Here is a 20,795-nt window from a genome sequence, read left to right as displayed (position 1 = left end):
CATAACGAAAAGCTCCGGGAAATATTTGACAGGTTGCGAGAGCACAATTTGAAGCTGCAACCAGACAAGTGTGAATTCCTGAGGAAGGAAGTAATCTTCCTAGGTCATTGCATCACTGACAAAGAAATATCACCAGATATGGCGAAGATGAAGTTCTTCCCACAGCCAAAGACAACTAAGGAACTAAAAGGGTTTCTCGGATTGATAGGTTACTACCGCTGTTTCATTGCTAACTTCAGCAAGATTGCGAAACCTCTCCATGAGCTCTTAAAAAAGGGAGTGGAGTACCGATGGAGCGAACGTCAGAACAATGCGTTCGAAGAACTAAAAGAGAAATTAATAAACCCTCCGTTACCTCAGTACCCTGACTTTACGAAACCGTTCATCATTACAACGGATGCGAGTAACGCAGCCTTGGGTGCAGTGTTATCGCAAGGTAAGAAGATTGGCGAAGACTTGCCCATCGCATATGCATCCAGAGCATTGAACAAAGCCGAACTAAATTATAGCACAACGGAAAAAGAGTTGTTGGCTATAGTTTACGCAGTAAAACAGTTCAGACCATATGTATATGGCAAAAAGTTCACTGTAGTGACAGACCATAAGCCACTAACGTGGATATTTAGTGTCAAAGATCCGAGTTCGAGACTCCTGAAGTGGAGACTGAAACTCGAGGAGTATGATTATGAAGTAATATACAAGCCAGGAAAGTTAAATAGTAATGCGGATGCGCTGAGTAGAATAAGGCATGAAGGGAAGGAAGAGATAGATGCGAAGCAGAAGGTGGAGACAGAGATCTCGGCAGCAACAGCAAATGGGGAAGAAAGTTCCGTAAACGTGCGGCAAGCACAAGTGTCGAGTGAAATAGAACAGGAAACGGATAGTGGTGAGGAAATTAGTCCAGAAGAAAAAGAAAATATACTAAAGGAAATGCATGACAATTCCTTGGGAGGTCACCAAGGAATGCACAGGACACTCGAAAGAATTAAAGCATACAAGCAGTGGCGCGGAATGAAGCGTGACATTGAAAATTACATTACGAAATGCCCATCGTGTCAAAAGAATAAAAACACGCAAATGAAAACTAGGATGCCCTTAGAAATTACAGACACAGCAGAAACAGTATTCGGAAAGTGTGCGATGGATATAGTGGGTCCACTAGATGTATCTAATACAGGAAAAAGGTACATGTTAACATTCCAAGACGATCTGAGTAAATTTACCTTAGCAATCCCAATTGACAAACAAGATGCCGAAACAGTAGCTGAGGCATTTGTGGAAAACGTAGTATTAAGGTATGGAATTCCATCAGTATTATTAACAGATCAAGGGTCTAACTTTCTGAGTGATGTATTTAAAAGTGTATGTAAATTGTTGAAGGTAAAGCGTATAAATACTACAGCGTACCACCCTGAATGAAATGGTGCACTAGAAAGAAGTCATAGAACTATTGTAGAGTATCTCAGACACTTTGTAACAGGAGATCAAAGTTCTTGGGACAAATGGGTACCGTATGCAATTTTTGTGTTCAACACTACACCACACAGCAGCACAGGATACACACCATTTGAATTACTATACGGAAGAAAGGTTAACATACCAGGAGTACTGCAGCAAGAAACACAGCAGGTAAGTTACAATTATGAAATGTATGTAAATAAACTAAGAGCGAGAATGCAGGAAGCCCACAGAGTGGCCAGAGACTCGATTATAAGAAGTAAGAAAATCAGTAAGGAACAGTATGACATGAAACAAAATCCAAAAAACTTCAAGGTAGGAGATAAAGTATTACTGCACGATGAGTCGGTGAGACGGGGTAGATCTCGGAAATTAGATTCACAATGGAGAGGTCCAATTAAAGTAGTAAAAGTGGAAGGTCCTAACGTAGGAAATAAAAGTTAAAAGAAATAAGGAAACAAAAGTACATGCCAACAGGCTGAAACAATTCTTTTAAATTTCAGGTATGGCACTCAAGTGGCAGGTCGTGAAATTCGTCATAGTGATAACAGCATACTACATCACTGCATCAGAGCAGGCAACAAATGAGTACCAAGTGACGCCATTTCCGAGTTCATCAGGACTATATTACGATAATAGAGGACAGGTAGAAATATACAGTACCACATGGAGAATAGTCACATACGTAAATCTAGATATAATAACAGAAAGGTTTCAGAATGCAGAGAGGTATGGTAGGGCAGCGGTACAAAGGTGCCGAGAAACACTAACACAATTAAATGTAGGATTAATAGAATGCAGGGTACTAGACCAACAAGTAACCCATCATGTGGAAAAAATCACAGGATTGCAACTTTTAGTACAGCAGCTAACGAAACACGAGACCAGAAGGAAGAGAGGAGTATTCAACTTCGTCGGGCAGGTAAGTAAAATACTGTTCGGGACGTTGGACGAAGCAGATGCAGCATACTATAAGGAAAGAATAGACGCTATTGAGAAAAACTCAGAAGGGTTGTTGAGGCTAACAAAGGAACAGGTGGCAGTGGTAAGAGCCACATTGGCGGGAGTAAACAGGACGGTATATACACTAGAGTCAAATGAGCACGTTCTGAAGACAGGTATGCAAAGACTAGAACGATTCATGAAGGAATACGTGAAGGAAACCGATATAGGGTTTAAACGTGTAGCATCCTTCGCCACAGTAACAGAGCAAGTATTACAACTATCGGCAGTGTTTGGTCAGATCGAAGAGGAATACGAACAAATGATAAATGCCATTGTAAATGCTCAGAAGGGAATACTACAGCCTCATATAATTAATCCAGTCCAAATTGTAAAATACCTAAGTTTAATACGGGAAGAACTAAAAGATGTAAAGTTTCCTGTTCCTCTTACGGAGTCCTCAGGTTATCTATTGTTAAGAATAATTGATTTAGATGTTTTCATCTCGGGTAGCATACTAGGATATGTAATTAATATTCCATTAATAAATAATAACAATTTCAATTTGTATAGAGTACTCCCACTACCAAAAGAAATTCCAAACATGAAAGGTAAATATGTGTACATACAGCCAGAGAAAGAATTCTTACTAATAGATGAATCCAAAAGGCAGTACGCGAAACTTTCTGCGGAGGAACTAAAATGCAAGGAGCTAAGTAAAAATAGGAGACTGTGCAAACAAGCATTCGCCTTGCTGTCAACATTCGACCACGAAGAGTGCGAAGCCAAATTGTTGCAACCGGTAAGAGAAATTCCGGAAGATTGTGTGCGAAAAATAGTCGCACTGAATCAGAGCCTTTGGACTCATCTAAACAGTAACGAATGGCTATATGTAGCACCGAAGGAAGAAGGCTTAACAGTATTGTGTGGAAGGGAACCACCAAAGGACCTAGTAATAAAAGGGGTAGGAAAAATTAGTTTTTACAGTAAATGTGAGGGGTATGGCACTAGAGTGTTCATACAAACAGATAGAGTGATTCAGAGTAATGTGACGAAGAAAGACATAGTTCCGCAGATCAATCTAGAATTCGATTGTTGCGTGGTAAACAAGGAAAAAAGGAATGTCTCAACGTTAGCATTAGATTTGCCATCGGACCAGGTAATAACACAGTTAGACGACTTGAAAGTCACAGGAAAAAGACTGGATGATGTCCAGAAGATGGTAGAGAGACAAGAGGAGGAAATGAAGTACTCCAGGTACTTCACACATTACTCCATAACTACGTATGTAGCCATATCAATAGTTATTCTAATCATAATAACATGCTGTTGTAAAAACTGTAAATGTTGTAAAGACTGTTTTAAAAGTATATGGAAATATTTTGAAGACAGTGATTGTTGTGGAAAAGTATGTATAAGAAATACCATAGTGAACCAATACCCAGAGACTAGTTCAGCTAGAAGACACAGTAATAAAGAAACTGAAGAGATAGTAATTTATGAAAGATGTGGAAAAGACCAAGGTGATACGGTCGCTTTCAGAAACAGACGTTAAATAACTGTATTTGAAATGTGTAATTGAAATGTAACTGTATTTGAAATATGTAATTGAAATGTAACTGTATTTGAAATGTGTAATTGAAATGTAACTGTATTTGAAATGTAATTCTAATTGAAATGTGAATGTATGTATCAATGAAAGTGTCTTTTGATTTTAATGCAAATGCTTTTGACATAACTGAATGTTAGGCATGTATAATGTAATTGTATTATTGTGTGTTTAATGAATTTGACTTTACTAAATGAAAATGAAAAATATAACATATCAGATGCTAATGTAATAAACAAATCTGTAAAGCATGTAATGGAAAAAAATAAAATAAAAGAGTCACAATTGACGCTACTCTGAGGAGTAACGCCAATTTCCCTGGCGGGGGAGGTGTTGTAACCGCAGAAAAGCCAAGTCTAAATGCAGTTGTTCTCAGACGATACACCAGAAATCATACGGGGAGATAGAGTTAACAGGGGACGCCAGGCGTGTCAGAGGGGTCACAAAAGATAACGACGCAGCCAGATAGCCGAGGCGGCGGTCCAAGCGGCCAGGCAGCTGCGCGTGATAAGCAAGGAAGCAGACTCAGCTATTAAGATAAAAAGGGCGCTCTGGGCAGGTCCCTTAATAAGCAATAACTTACAGTATCAACACTCTTGGCTAGAGGGAGAAGTCTGGGAGCGGAGAGAGAAAGAAAGAGGGCCCTAGGTGGGGACCGCACTACGTCATGAGGAGCCAATGAAGGGCTCAGGACGCAGTGCGTGACCATATAGGGAGAGGCCCCTCTACCCCTCCACCCAGCTTCTGAAGAAAAGTACTGAAGTTAATACTAAAACAATCCCTAATAAGGAAAAGTTGCACTCAACGCTACGTCATGCCAAGCGCTGGCGGGGTCGAAGGAGAAGAGCTAACAAAACTCGGAGGCACGCCGCTCCGGGGATCTCTCTCTCTCGGGTTTAGGCAGCGACGGTAGTCAGCGTGAGTAGCAGCCGACTTGGGCTGAGGGCGGGCTGCAGGCAGACAGTTGGAGATAGTCGCCAATGAGCGTTTAGGCAGCGACTGCGGGACTCTGACGTAGGGTGCTAGTGTGGGCAGCAAAGTGCTGGAAAGTTCTATCAGGCAGCCAGAACGGTGGAAGTCAGTCACCATCTCTGTAATGGGCTTGGCTATTCTGTAGGTACAATCACTACGCAGTTAGGGTGATCTGTATTCTTTATGAATAAATTAGAACTTTTATAACGTCCATACGAGTTTACTTCTACCAACATCCTAGCCTTGTACCTTCACACCAGGGAATTTAACATCTTAGCCAGATCAAAAGTCTCCCTCTCAATTAGGTCAACCGGCTAATTCCCGTTTACGAACCGTGTCGCTCAATCCCTCGCAAAACCCACGCTTGGGACGCGACAAGGTGAGAGATGTTTAATCATCTGACTGTGCATCTGATCTGCCCCAGGAGCTATGTTGGAGCAATGTGCAAGGGCACTGAGAAGCTCCCACTCTGTAAATGAGGCGTTATAGGATTCACTGTGGCATGTAGTGAACGAGAAGACTTTCCCTTCCAGTCGCTGTTTGAGAGTGCAAAAGGCTTGGGGTAATTCTCCAATGCAGAGGCTCGAGCATAGTGCTCAGCAAAGTGCTTGGCAATTGCGATTGTGTCGGTAGATAACGCGCCATTTATGTTAACACCTGGAACACCTGTTGGGGTTTGGTACCTGGAAACACATTTGATCCTTGCCCAGACTTGGAAAGGTGATGTATGGCACCAAATGGTCAAGACAAATCTCTCCCAACACTCCTGCTTCCATCATTTGATAAGTTGGCGAACACGGGCAAGCAGCTGTTTAAAGGCTATGAGGTCCTCCAGGGAAGGGTGCTGCATATGCCGCCGTAGAGCTCACTGATGCTCCTTAATTTCTTCAGCAACTTCCAGCGACCAACAAGGGACTGCCTTACATTGGGGGAACCCTAAAGAGGGAGGAATCGTGTTTTCTCCCACAGACACGATTGTGGTAGTAACCTGCTCAACTATCACATCAATGTTACCATGTGGGGGAGATCCAGCAGTGACAGCAGAGGTGAAAGTTTCCCAGTCCAATTTGTTTATAGCCTATCTGGGCAGGCGTCCATGGGCCTGATGCTGGGGCAGTGACAGGAAGATGAGGAAATGATGACTACCACACAGTTCATCATATGCACTCTGGTGGATAGATGGGAGACATCTTGGGCTTCAAATTGAGAAATTAATGACCAAGTAGCTACCATGAGCTACACTGAAATGTGTGGCAGCCCCAGTATTTACGAGGCAGGAAAGTTTCGACATCTCTGTCCCAGCCAGTAAACAAGGTGCCACCCCACAGGGGTTATGGGTATTACAATCTCCCAAAAGTAGGAAAGAGATACTGCACCATCTGAAGGAATATATACATTGCAGACAGTTGTTTCCTGTGTCGTCCTTATTCTGACAGCCACAGATTCAAGAGGGGTTTGAAGTGGCACAGTTTCACTATAGACTGCGTGTAGGACACTAATGAAAACTCCACCTGACTCTCTATTATAGTTGCTACATTTCCTGTAGTACCCCTTTTAGCAGCTGAGGGCAGTGGTTCATATTGTCGAGAACCAGGTTTCCTGGAGGGCAATGCAGAAAGCAGGTGTAAAGCTTGACAGCTGCCGTAGCTCAGCCAGGCAGTGGAAAAAATCAATGCAATTATGCTGGAGGATGACATCATTGTGAGACTGGGAAGGCATGGAACATTCAATGACGCAGTTTATGTCTCAGGGTCACATGCTGCCACCGATTTTTGCCTGAGCTGTCTATATCCATTGTGTCTTCTGGTCCAGTCAGATCTAGGTCCTCAGCGGACGTCAGAATCTGCACCTCATCCACAGACGCAGAGCTTGCAGGTAGCGGTGGTGTGGGTGACACCCTAATTCTCTTGGCCTTGGGGACTTTCTTTTTGGATTTCTCTTGCTGCTCCTTGTGTTTCCCTGGCTGGGAGGAGTTCACTGACTCAGTATCTGGGACTGAGGATGAGCATGAAGCCCTACGACCAACTGCTTTTGGGCTCTTCAGCCACTGGCAGGTGTCATCTTTCCCACTAGCAAAAACCTGGAAGGGGTGACCCAAGGGACCCCTTCCTAACAAGAGGAGCCAAAGAGGACTTATGCTTCTTCAGCTCAGAAGTGGGGACTGATATCCCTGGTGGTTGGGGGGGGGGGGCTTATTGCTCCCAAAGTAGGTGGTACTGGAGCAACAGGGAGGGAAGTGCCCGCCACCATCAAGGGGGCAGCTGTAGTTTTCTGGTTCTGAGAAGCGAGGAACTGATGGGGTGACAACTGTTCTCGTAGTGGCGGTTTAAGAGGAGATCATAGCCATAGGATGTAGGCGCTCAAATTACCTCTTAGCCTCAGTGTAGGTCAGTTGGTCCAATGTCTTATATTATGTGATTTTCCTCTCTTTCTGTAAAATCCTGCAGTCTGGGGAGCAAGGTAAATGATGCTCTCTGCAGTTGACACAGATGGGAGGCAGGGCACATGGAGTATTGAGATGTGATGGACGTCCACAATCTCGACATGTGACGCAGAAGTACAGCAGGAAGACATATGGCCAAACTTTCAGCACTTAAAGCACCGCATCATGGGAGGGATATATGGCTTGAGTTCACAGCAGTAGACCATCACCTCGACCTTCTCGGGCAATGTGTCACTCTCGAAGGCCAAAATGAAGGCACAGGTGGCAACCTAATTATCCCTCTTACACCGATGGACGCGCAGGTCAAAATGAACACCTCGCCGCTCTAAATTGGTGTGCAGCTCATTGTCAGACTACAAAAGAAGGCCATTGTGCAATATAATACCCTGGACCATATTTAAGCTCTTATGGGGCGTGATGGTAACAGAAACATCCCCCAACTTGTCACAAGTGAGTAATGCCTGTGACTGGGCAGAGTAAGCTGTTTTTATCAAGACTGACCCAGAGCACATTTAGGACAAGCCCTCCACCTCCCAAAACTTGTCCTCCCTCATGCTCCACAAAAAACTGAGGCTTCAAGGGCATGAAAAATGCCCCATCAACTCTCGTACATATGAGGTACCAGGGCAAATAAGCTTCATTGCCATCTTTAGCCTGGCGTTCTCCCATGGTGTGGCCAGGGAGGGAAATGATTTGGGGTCATATTTCCTAACATTGAAGTAAGACTGCCCGCTTAGAGACTGCTGGTGGCAAACCACCAGCAAGAGATGACGTACTATGCTTCATGGTGTGTCATCCACCCTGATGCCACGCAGCTCCCCCCCCCCCCCCCCCCCCCTCCCCAATTAAAGGCGCCACCCAGCCTCAGCAAGGGCCACCTGGTAGGATGGCCAATGCCAGGAGTTGTGATGCCCCACTGAGATGGGCATCTACTCCATGGCATACTTGGGGAGTTAATGGTGCAGGCATCAGCAGAGTGATCCCTGTGTCGCCAGGGGGCTACAACCAACAGGGTATATGGCGGCTCCACCACAATGGACTGGCTATCGTGCTGGATATGAGGTGCAAAGAATTCCATGGTCCTTGTCGGCACAGAAAACGACATGGCATAGTGGGTGGAGGAATATACACCCAGGAAGGTGTCCTTGCTCAAGAAATGGAGGATGAGTGGGTCTGCAATGCCATGGCAATAAAGAAGGCTAAATATCTCAATGCACAATGGACACGATGCACCATGTAAGGCACCCTTCCCCAATTGGTTCACTATTCGGGAAAATTTTGAAAAATGGAGGTCAAACCCTACAGGGGACCATCACATAAAGGCCAAAAGGTGAGAGACTCCTTTTAGTCGCCTCTTATGACAAGCAGGAATACCTCAGGCCTATTCTAACCCCTGGGCCTGCAGGGGGGGGGGGGGGGGGGGGGGGGCACAGAGAAAAGACAATCATACTCACAACTAAATTTTTGGCCACAGCCTTTGTCCAAAAATGAGAGCACACACACATTCAATAAATCAGACACAACTCATGCAAACATGACCTCCATCTCTGAGAATCAGAGACAAATAAACAACTCCTCACGCCTCCCTGCTTCTTGTCGGCAGCTGCTAAGCTAGCAGCACGAAGTGGTGGCAGCACTGACTGCAAGCTGAGGGAAGTGGTAGAAAGGGAAGAAGCAGTAAGACTGAGAGAGTAGGGAAGCGACACACATACTCAGCTGGTTCCAGCCAGCAAGGATGCATGACATCTCAGTAAACAAATGATTTCATCTACTGAGATAAAAACAAGATTTTTCCAGTATTTTTTTTTTAATTCCCTGATATTTCCCCAATTTCTCTGACACATTTGAAATTCCTTATTTCCAGAACTTATCACAACCCTGGTAAATATGGTTTGTGATTTACTCACATTGCACTACACTGTGACTCAGAACACAAAGTGCTGCTTGCAGTATTGCCTCCAAGTGCTGGACAAGTGTCCTCTGAAGATTGGCTAACCCTTTGCTTGGAGACATACTCAATAGAATTTATGTCTCTTGGGACAGCTGGCCTCACTAGGCACATACATACCGCATATTGCAGGTACTCCTTCAGCAAGCAAGTCCTGTGTGGTCAGACATTATAATCAAATGGTACCAACAAGGTAAGAACGGCACACATAGTATCTCAGAGTATCTGTTCTTCTAACTGAAACCCCAACAGTATCCCTAGAAAACATATCATACATATAGTCATGTTGGTGTTTGTAACATGATACCATCCCAGACAAGAACACAGTTGTCACAATATTGATCCTTTCCCATAATACTGGTAGAGTTGTAATGTATCTCAGAGGGATGCCAAATGAATATATGAAGAGAATCAGTCTCTAGCCTAAATTTATGTCTTCTCAGTGAACAGGATATTGTGACAATGTTTCTGGTTTAGGTATCAGTAGGTACAACACTAGCCATATTCACTAAGTATGTACAGAATCTCCCACAGTTGACAAAATGCAGGAAGAGGTTAGCTGTGTTACTCATGGACTGTAACAATTTTTTCACCCAGAACTAGTGCTGTGTTGGTTCATCATCCTCAGGCATTTAAGTCAAGTTAAAGATCTTAGTACTGTGGCCTACCTAGCCCATACTACTCTCAAATCTTTCTTTCCCTGTAAAATCTTCTTGATAGCTGTTGGTGTTAATCAGCTCCCAGTCCATCTCATACTGATAATGGGCACCCTGCTAACGAACCAATCACACGTGATGTCATCCAAACGAGCATTATGTGTCATTCTGCTGTCCTATGACTTGAATTAAATATGACAAATATTTTTAACATGCAGTAATAAACCATTACACTCCTGATTTTGACACCCCCTCCCTCCCCCCCCCACCCCCCCCCCCCCCCCACACACACACATACAAACTTGTAGGTTACCAAGAAGTCTGAGGACTAGTGTGTTATGTATGATAGATGTTTCAATGTTTTCTGTTACAATTTAGTAAGAACAGTGCCAGCAATTCACAATATTTTTTCAAGGATATAGAACATTCCTTAAATTATGAACATGAATAAATAGAAAAAGTCAACATGAAACACTTAATAAAAAGAAAGATGTTTCACTTAGGCTAAATTATAAGCGTTCTTGGACCTGATCACAGGATCACACAATAAAAAATTTCAAATAACTCTCTGAAACATACGAAACATTTGGGACATTAATAATTATCCAATGCACCTATAAACCTTTGGCTGTAGTTACGGGGGTAACACCACTGTAGAATTATCAAAAAACTGTTTTTTTTATTGGATTAAAAGGTGCTTTGAAACTTCTAAAATATGAGACAAAATGTCTAAAAACACTAAAAAAGAAAAACTGCGAGCTCTTCCTGTAGCATCTCGGATAAAGCAAACTGTCCTTCCTGCACAAACTCAATACCCCACATAGGTGTCTGGGTATAGTTATAAGCATTTTGCAACAATAACATGTTATCTTGGCATCAACAAGTGTCTGTACATGAATGGAAAAGACAAGTCTTTCACTTCAAAGCTTGATTTTTGAGTGCATCACTGACTTTTGATAATGCATTTCTGATCTTACAGTACAGAGTTTTGTCTATCAAGTGATAATGAGTGGTAAGAAAGGGTACTCAGGCAGAGGAGGTACAAAAACATCATATCCAGTACAGTGTCAAAGCAGTGTATCATCAAAGTGTCCTAAGAACATGTTACTTAAAATCCATCTTGATTGCATTTTTTTTTTATTTTTTAATGAAGGGTTCGGCTCATTCAGAACCATCTACAGATCTGATATTTCAGTTACAGGAGTAACCTGTACAAATCCAGCAACATTCACATGCTGCGTCACATTTATGTCACATTTATGTGACGCAGCATGTGAAAGTTGCTGGATTTGGACTGGTTACTCCTGTAACTGAAATGTCAGATCTGAAGATCGTTCTGAATGAACCAAAACCGGTCATATGGGGGGGGGGGGGGGGGGGGGGGGGGAAGAATGCGATCAAGACGGATTCTAAGTAACATTATAAAATCACTGAATGCTGTTATCCCATAAGACATTACTTTTGCAAAGTCCTAAGAACAGATATGATGCTGAGATCAGTTCAGAAGGAGTTAGCATCTCTGCTACGAAATTGAAAGACAGTACCCTGGATTTTGATGTGAATTACAGATTGAGGTGTAGAATTATAAATTTTCTGCCATTTTCTTTGTTATTTTTCAACGTTTAAAACATGCAATGCCGACATCATGTTGCAAGAACAAGTCCTTGAGGCTAAGGCTTCATAATAATTATTGCTTGTCAAACTGCCTAGAACTTGTTAGACCAAGTAAAAACTTTATATGGAATGCTTATGAAATCAACAGTCAAACTGTCCTACTTGGCATAGGGCTAAACGGAATTGTAAAGTTTTGTGTGATCTTGGAATTGCCACAATCGATACTTCAATAGTTCTATGATAAACTAGTGGATATGATTTCGATTGCAACAGCAACAGTACGACATGCCAGTCCTGGGACAGCAGATTAATGGTAAGAGTTTTCAAAAGCATAATTTTTTCATTCGTTCATGTCTACAACACATTCAAAAATTTTAAAAGTGTTTTTCCTGGTATATGATTTTCCAAAATGGCACATGACATAGCTCAAACAATTTCCAGTCTTTTTATTTTAATCTTTAACAACAGTTTTGAAATAATGTTTCAGAGTAAAATGCATAGGTATTAACACTCACTAATTACACAAAAAACATATACCAAAATCCCCAATGTGGTTCACTAGCTACACTCATGTAGATTATGTAGAATTTTTTTTCTTTTCTCCAGATTCAAATTAGCACCTGTTATAGTGGGTGCCGCAGAATGCCTCAAATTCAACATGCCTCAGCAGAATTCCCGTAGTGTCAACATTTTTAAAGTTTTCTGAGATTTTTTTTTATTTGCTTAAATACACTGAAGTGCAAAACAAACTGGTATAGACATGCATATTCCCATACAAAGATATCTAACCAGGTAGAATACAGTGCTGTGGACAGCAATGCTTATATAAGACAAGTGTCTGGCACAGTTATTAAATTGGTTAGTGCAGCTACAGGTTATCAAGATTTAAGTGAGTCTAAATGTTGTGTTATAATCAGCACATGGTCGATGGGACCAGCAGCGATGAAGCAGGGATTTTCCCACATGACCATATCACGAGTGTACCGTGAATATCAGGAATTTTGTAAAACATCAAATCTCCAACATTGCTCCAGAACAGGACCCATGATTAATAAATAGAATTGTTCAATGTGACAGAAGTGCAATACTTCCACAAATTACACAGATTTCAATGCTAGTCAATTAACAACTGTCAATGAAACATCATTGATATGGGCTTTTGCAGCTGAAGGCCAACTCATGTACCCCTGAAAGACTGCACAACACAAAGCTTTACACCTCATCTTGGCCTGTCGACACCTAGACTGGACTGTTGTTGACTGGAAACATGTTACCTGGTTGGACGAGTCTCATTTCAAATTGTATCAAGTGGATGGACATATACAGGTATGGAGACAACATCATGAATTCATGGGCCCTGCACGTCAGCAGGGGACTGTTCAAACTGGTGGAGGCTCAGTTATGGTGTAGGACGTGTGTAGTTGGAGTGATATGGAACCTCTGATATGTCTAGGTACGACTCTGACAGGTGACACATACGTAAACATCCTGTCTCATCAGCTGCATCTATTCATGTTGATTGGGCATTCCAACAGACTTGGGCAATTCCAGCGGGACAATCCGACACCCCCACACATCCAGAATTGCTACGAGTGGCTCCAGGAACACTCTTCTAAGTTTTAACACTTCCACTTGTCACCCTCCCCAGACATGAACACTATTGAGCATACCAGGGATGCCTTGCAATGTGCTGTTCAGAAGAAATGTGCACCCCCTCACACTCTTACGGATTTATGGACAGCCCTGCAGGATTCATGGTGTCAATTCCCTCCAGCACTATTTCAGACATAAGTCAAGTCCATGCCACATCGTGCAGCGGCACTTCTGTGTGTTCATGGGTGCCCTACACAATTTTAAGCAGGTGTACCAGTTTCTTTGGCTCTTCAGCGCATAGCTCAATAACTACCCCAAGTATTATTTCTTTATCACCAAACAAAATCGTCAAGCAAATATTTTTTATGGTCATAAAGTGGTGTTACCCCATAATCAAAAGAAATATATGGCAAATTATTAATCACTCTGATGACAAAAATCAAGGTGAACTGCAAAACATGAAGTATTTTTCAACTAGATCACATATGATATTCAACATTTCAAAACTACATGTGTTATTCCATGTCAGTTGGTTTTTAAGAGTGGATTAAATAGATTACAAAACACATAGCAATACTTTACTTAAACACATCACATTACTACTCTGAAGCTATGTCAAAGTCAAGTATCAATTGTATTCATGTTATGGGATATAGTTAATAATAGTTGTATCATAATAAGTAGTGATATCAAATGGAATGAACACACAAAATTGGTAGTAGGGAAACAATTGAAGCATGTAAACTTCGTAAGACCTCCATAATTGTATTATGCCACATGAGCACATATTCATTTGTATCAACAATGTAGAAAGTTTTGTCATTAATGCAGGAATATACACGTGCAACTAACTCTGAATGCCAGCATCACTTTTATTCGAGTTCTCTTGTGTGAACTTTCACCAACTGTTGTACTGGCCAGATATTCTCTTTATTTAACATTAGAATCAGTCTCTGCAGGGTGCTTACTCGTAAATATTCATAGGAAAGATGCTTTTCTCTTAAGCAATTGCTATTGGCATACGCTATGGAACTGTGTGACAAAAAGGTAATAATAAATATCACAAGTCCAGTTGTGTTACAGTGTTTCTGTTGTTGATCAGCTAATGAATTGTGAAAACTGAATGACAGATCCTAAAAATTATCTTGCTGTGGCACCCTCTGAACATGGCCTACATATATGGAAGTATAAAATGGGAGTTACAAAGTGCTGACATGTTCCAGGACCTGACACTGTGCAATCTTCAGAAATGACTGATCTGCAGGATCAACAAATGGTAGATGCATCAGTATTTGCAAAAGTATGCATTGTTTAAGAAGTAGGACACTGTTGATTAGGAGTGAACTACAAAATTTAATTAGGATATTGCTTTTTTTCCCCCACTTTACAATGTGTCTGTGAATTACAGGTACAGACAGTGTAATGGCATGCTGAAGTCAACAGTCATTGAAGATGGAATGGATAACAAATTGGAGAAGTAAAACTAACTGAAAACATTTTAATACATTCTGAATTTCCTGGAGAGGAAAGTGCCACAGGAATAGGACATTATGGTGTAATTAGCAAGCAGTTGACAATGCAAACTTCAATATCCATAAGTTACCACGAACTGACAGTAGATACCAAAAGTAACAAACTTCTAATACAAGTTTTCTAGACTATTAAAGACAGTAACCACAATTTCATCCAGAAATTTGAAACCTGTCATCATGAATGGATCTGAAGTCACCACAAATTAAAAGACTTAAGCGTGAAAATTGAGAGGAATGGAAGTTCTTAAGAATTTTAATACATAACTTCCAGAAGAATTTAGTGTAAAAAACAAATAATATGAAGAAGCAAGATGGGATATTTTTACTTCCCTCTGTTTTGCCATCTGCCTCTTTAAATTCGTCTTTTCACTTTTGACTAATTATCATTAATATACATGAGTATATTCTGCATTTTCATAAAAGAGAAAGGTAGGCCCTCAGTTTTAAAGAATATAATACCAGATCTAATTTTGTGCTTAGCTTTCTGTATGTAACTGTTTTACTAATTTATTTTGACTATTAGTAGTTAACACTTTTGTTATAGGGTAATTGTTTCATAACTTAAATTCTATTGTGTTTCTGTACTAATTATAAACATTTGGAGAAAGAACTAATAGTATTATTAAAGGATACCAGAGTGAGCTATGAACAATCAGAAGACACTTTTCTGAGAAATATTAGTTGTGAAACAAACAACAGCCACTGGTTACTCATGCTGAGCTGGAATGATGAATGGTTAAAACACACACACACACACACACACACACACACACACACTAACACAACTGGGACAAGATTGCATAACAAAATAATCAAGTACATAGAGAAGAATCAATAAAAGTTTTGATTCAAAGGTTACCATTATCCACGCTTGGAAAAGTTTCACTGTTGCAACACTGCAATGTGTAGGAATTATATTTAATACTGGATCAGATAGAAGCAATGTCAAAGAGTAGAGACAGAGGAATGAAGGAAGCAGCAAACAGAATTAATAGCACGGCCTTGAACAGAAAAACAGCAGCTGTGGCAATTTCCATAACAATGGACACTCAGGAACGACAATTATCAGAGAGAGTATACAGCCATGCTTCTCACGACTGCTCGATGTACAGTTCTTACGATAATTACAGGAACAATGAAGGGGCAAGATAATCAGGTGATCAGTTCCAACAGAGAGGATACTGATGCAATGGTTATTGCAAATTTATGAATAGTCGAAGGAGGTCACCAGACCAATTGCTAGTTAGAAATAATAATGAGAAATGCATATCAACACATCAAAAAATGGAAAACTAAAAGAATTTCCTAACTGGACCTGGTTGGTTTTGAAGACCGGAGGGGGACAAGGCAAGATCTATTACATGAAAACTACATCATACAAAGTGAAGTGTTAATGACAATTTTAGAGAGTGAGACATATGGAGGCTCTGGAAGCATGTTCCATGCAGTCTCAGCCACACTACACTGACAGGAAAAATAAGTAAATAAATAAATAAAAACCAAGAAGGAGTTGTGCAAGATAATTAAAAGTTGGTAGGCAGATGTCTTCATATGAAAGAAGATGTCTATTTAAATTCTGCACCAGTCACATAAGGGTGACACAAGTAGCACCACTAGGAGGATGCAAATCATATGGAGGCTCTGGAAGCATGTTCCATGCAGTCTCAGCCACACTACACTGACAGGAAAAATAAATACATAAATAAATAAATAAATAAATAAAAACCAAGAAGGAGTTGTGCGAGATAATTAAAAGTTGGCAGGCAGATGTCTTCATCCGAAAAAAGATGTCTATTTAAATTCTGCACCAGTCACATTAGGGTGACACAAGTAGCACCACTAGGAGGATGCAAATCATGTTTCCTTTAAATATGCACTGTATCAGTCACGAGAATTAGTTACATCTTACATTGGTTGTATTGTGTTGATGTGAGTAAAGAACGAATATTTCATCCATAAGAGATGGCATTATGAAGGCTGCGACCGGTGATCGATACAAATAAAACAGTTTCTGCAACATTCACTATGCATTTCAATGGTTCACACTATCATTGTAAGGTGCAGAATTGTTTATTTACATGGTTGGTGTTGGTGAAGAATACAGATGTCTTTTCACAGCCACAAACCAAGAGCAGTGTATGTTACTTTTTTTCTTTTTCTATGATCAAAATTGTTGATTTAAAAAACGAACTTCAGAGGTTAAAAACCATGCATTTCTGACAGTGAATTGTACTTAGAGGGAAGATAGAGTTGTAGAAGGTCTGCATGCTGTTGTTTGATGTATGTCCTCTCCACTACACATTATATATAATAATACCAGAGAAGGAAAGTTGCTACTCAACATCTAGCACAATTAAAGCTTTCGGCCATTAAGGCCTTTGTCAGCAGTAGACACACACACATGCAGCACACGCGCACACACACACACACACACACACACACACACACACACACACACACACACACACACAACACGTGTATGGGACAGGCCTTGCATTTAGGTCTATTACAGGGGTATGAGCCATGAGGTATGAGACTGGGAGCAGGGGTTGTGTAAGGATGGACGAGTATATTGTGCAGGTTCGGTGGACAGTGGAATATCACGGTAGGTGGGGTGGGAAGGATAGTGGGCAAGACATTTCTCATTTCAGGGCATGATGAGAGGTAATCGAAAGCCTGACGGAGAATGTTATTCAGTTGCTCCAGTCCTGGATGGTACTGAGTTACGAGGGGAATGTTCCTCTGTGGCTGGACTGTGGGACTTCAGGAGGTAGTGGGAGACTGGATGGGAGGATAATTACATTTTATCAACTTCTGTTTCTTAATATAATTTTATAGCAAAAAATTACATCAAAGAAATTAATTTATTCCCTGTATGGAGATGTAAGATATGCAGTTTAATCTTCATAAATGTAATATAGCACAGGAGGGTATAGTCCTTTGTTTTAACAATGTAGGAAGTAGCTTGCCATGTCAACAATGCAGGTGTATATGGGTGGCAACTAGCACTGTGAGCCGCCATCATCCAGTTCAAGTTCTCTTGCGTGAACTTTTGCCAACTATTACCTTTACCTTCACCTTTAATATTGTGAAACACATCTCTTCTACTGCAAGTTCTTTGCTGTCCATATTCTGAGATGTGGTATTATGTACCAAAACAAGAAAAAAATTTCTAGAAATATCTACAGTGCATACCTTAAGAGCTTTGAGTACCTGTTCATCTTTGCTACTGAGAAACACATTTCTTTCGTTGAAAAAATGCTCGTAACCCTTAAGTTATACATTTTGCAGCCCACTTTACAACATGATTTTTTTTTTCCTTTTCATTTTTTGGTCCATACTACCTCCTCCCTAAATTATGTCTGCTTGTGTCTGTGTATGTGCGGATATATATGTGTGTGTGTGTGTGTGTGTGTGTGTGTGTGTGTGTGTGTGTGTGTGTGTGTGGGCGCACGTGCGTGCGCGCGCGAATGTATACCTGTCCTTCCGCTCCTGGGATTGGAATGACTCCTTACTCTCGCCCTAAAGACCCACATCCTTTCGTCTTTCCATCTCCTTCCCTCTTACCTGATGAAGCAACCATTGGTTGCAAAAGCTTGAATTTTGTGTGTATGTTTGTGTTTGTTTGTGTGTCTATCGATCTGCCAGTGCTTTCGTTTGGTAAGTCACATCTTCTTTGTTTTTAGATATATTTTTCCCACGTCGAATGTTTACCTCTATTATATTTTGCAAGCCTCCACACTGTTCATGGCAGAGGGTGGCTTCTATGGCTGCTAGTCATTCCCTTTCTTGTTCCCCTCAAAAGTGAAGGTAAGGGAAAATTAGTTCTATATTCTTCCATAAGAGCTGTGATTTCTCTTTTATTGCCTTCATGGTTCTTACACAGAATTTATATTGATAACAGTAGGATCATTCTGCAGCCTGTCTTAAAACCTATTCTCTAAACTTTGTCAATAGTGTTTCATAAACAGCAAGCCTCTGGTACAATAGGGATTCACATTTGAGTTCATGCAGCATTTCTGTAGCACTCACAAGCTGACTGAAATTAATGATGACAGAAGTATATATATATAAAAGTAGACATAGACACAGTTTTGTTTCCATCAACTGTCAGTAACCGCATGATAAACAAAAGCAAATGTTAGACAATTTCATTGTCTCTTGCCTGGAATCTCATTTTGATACAGGCATATCTTATGTATGTGTTCTGAAATATTATACCATGCTGGGTTTACAAATATTATTAATAGATTTTACATAAAACGAAGTGGCATTTGCCACCATTATTTTCTCATAGACAGAAAACTATACTGTTTCTGTTCACAGGGTTATAAGTCAAAAGTCGTATCTTCATTTAATTCACATTCAGTTTCAATACATTCATGTTCAAAATAGTTCATTCCCTCCCCTCCTCTCCAAGACACTATTCTCTGCACAACTTAAGCAGTTTAAACATTTCACTTATGATTTGCCTAGCAATTACTGTATTAAATATAGTCCAAAATAAATTATGAAAACATTGCTACCACCAAGAGTTTAATTGTTTTGTGTTTTTCATTATACGGGAGAATTTTTTCAATCTTCAGATTTTGTGTGATGATTAGGGGACTGTCTAATGAGGTTGGGCACATGTGGATGACTGCATTTTTGTAGGAAACTAGAATATGAAAATTCACTTGTTGAAGTCATTAACACATATGACATTGCCAATAATGATTCTGCTTTTGTTTATATATGTGTACATCTGTCACATAAAACAGAACAAAAGACATCCTATGAAACCTGTGTTGAAATGCTATAGCCAAGTAGACATTTAATCTGTAATTCTGAAGTCAATTTCATGTATTAATCTTTAATTTTACGGTTTGAATAAAGGTGAAATAACTTTTCTATCCTCTATTTTTATCAAATTATGTCGCCTAACTTGGAGCGTTCTATGTTAGTTGTTGTTGCAGGGCACAGTATGAAGACAGCTTGACATGCAGCTCTCCATGCCAATTCATCCTGCACAAGTCTTTTCACGTATCTGTACAACCATGCAATCCCACGTCCACTTGAATCTGCCCACTGCACTCGAGCCCCATCTCCCAGTTTTACAACCTACTTCCCCCCCCCCCCCACCCCACCCCCCCCCCCCCCCCGCCCCACCCCTCACACGCACACACACACACACACGCACACACACACACGCACGCACACACACACACACACACACACACACACACACACACACACACACACACACACACACAACAACAACAACAACAACAACCATTAATAAATCAACCATTCCTCAATTTAACTCCATGTGATGCTCAGAAAAAATTGTAAAATTGAGATAAAAATAACTGCAAAAAACATTGAAACATACCACTAAAATTATTATGCACAGTGCTCTTTACAACTGAAATAAGTAATATATTCAATAATTTTAGGTACTAAATACATCAGATTGCACATAAAGCACAACCTGCCCAAATAGATGCAAGTGCAAACAGCAGGGAAAAGTACTGTGTCAAAAGGATACTTTCTGTACTATTACTGCTGATGGTCTTAGTTACAGTCCTAAACATACTCCAGATGCTGGTGTTTCCTGATCCCATTCTTGCACTACTTGCTAGTGTACCCCTCTTAACAAGAGCTATTCTCTTCTTCTTGACTAGTATCATATCCATTGTTTGCATCAGTCGTTTCTCCACAGCCTGGACATTCTTTGGATCAACCGGCCTTCATATAAGTAAAAGATAATTTCAAGTTTAACAAGTAATACATAGCAAGTAAATTATTATCAAAGGTTGAAACTTTTATTGTTGTTACAAGAAATTAGTATAAATGGTATTAATAACAGGTACTCAATTAAAACTAAAAAAGCCTTCACTCCCACATGCCACACCAAAGTGGGGCACTACAATGATTGGCCACAAAGTAAACACCATATGAGCTTAAAAGAAAATTTAAGTTGTAACAATGTGAGTCAACTGGGAGAAGAACCTGGAAGTGAATCAGTTTCTCATTCACCTTTAAACTG

At 40.6% G+C, this 20,795-nt stretch overlaps 1 protein-coding gene across 4 annotated transcripts in view; it reads right to left on the bottom strand.

Annotated features, from left to right (window-relative positions):
• The window catches only part of LOC126334897 (Golgi pH regulator A), a 150,043-nt gene that overhangs the window by 38,437 nt on the left and 90,811 nt on the right, over positions 1-20,795 (bottom strand). For all 4 annotated transcript variants that reach the window (XM_049997602.1, XM_049997604.1, XM_049997601.1 and 1 more), the window contains one exon: positions 20,295-20,494. In XM_049997602.1, coding sequence (XP_049853559.1) covers positions 20,295-20,494 — 200 coding nt within the window. The remainder of the gene's footprint in view (positions 1-20,294; positions 20,495-20,795) is intronic.

This window comes from Schistocerca gregaria, chromosome 2 (genome assembly GCF_023897955.1).
Source record: "Schistocerca gregaria isolate iqSchGreg1 chromosome 2, iqSchGreg1.2, whole genome shotgun sequence".
Lineage (NCBI taxonomy): Eukaryota > Metazoa > Arthropoda > Insecta > Orthoptera > Acrididae > Schistocerca > Schistocerca gregaria.
The sequence above is the reverse complement of the archived record's forward strand: the minus strand, read 5'-3'. Positions and strand labels throughout refer to the sequence as shown.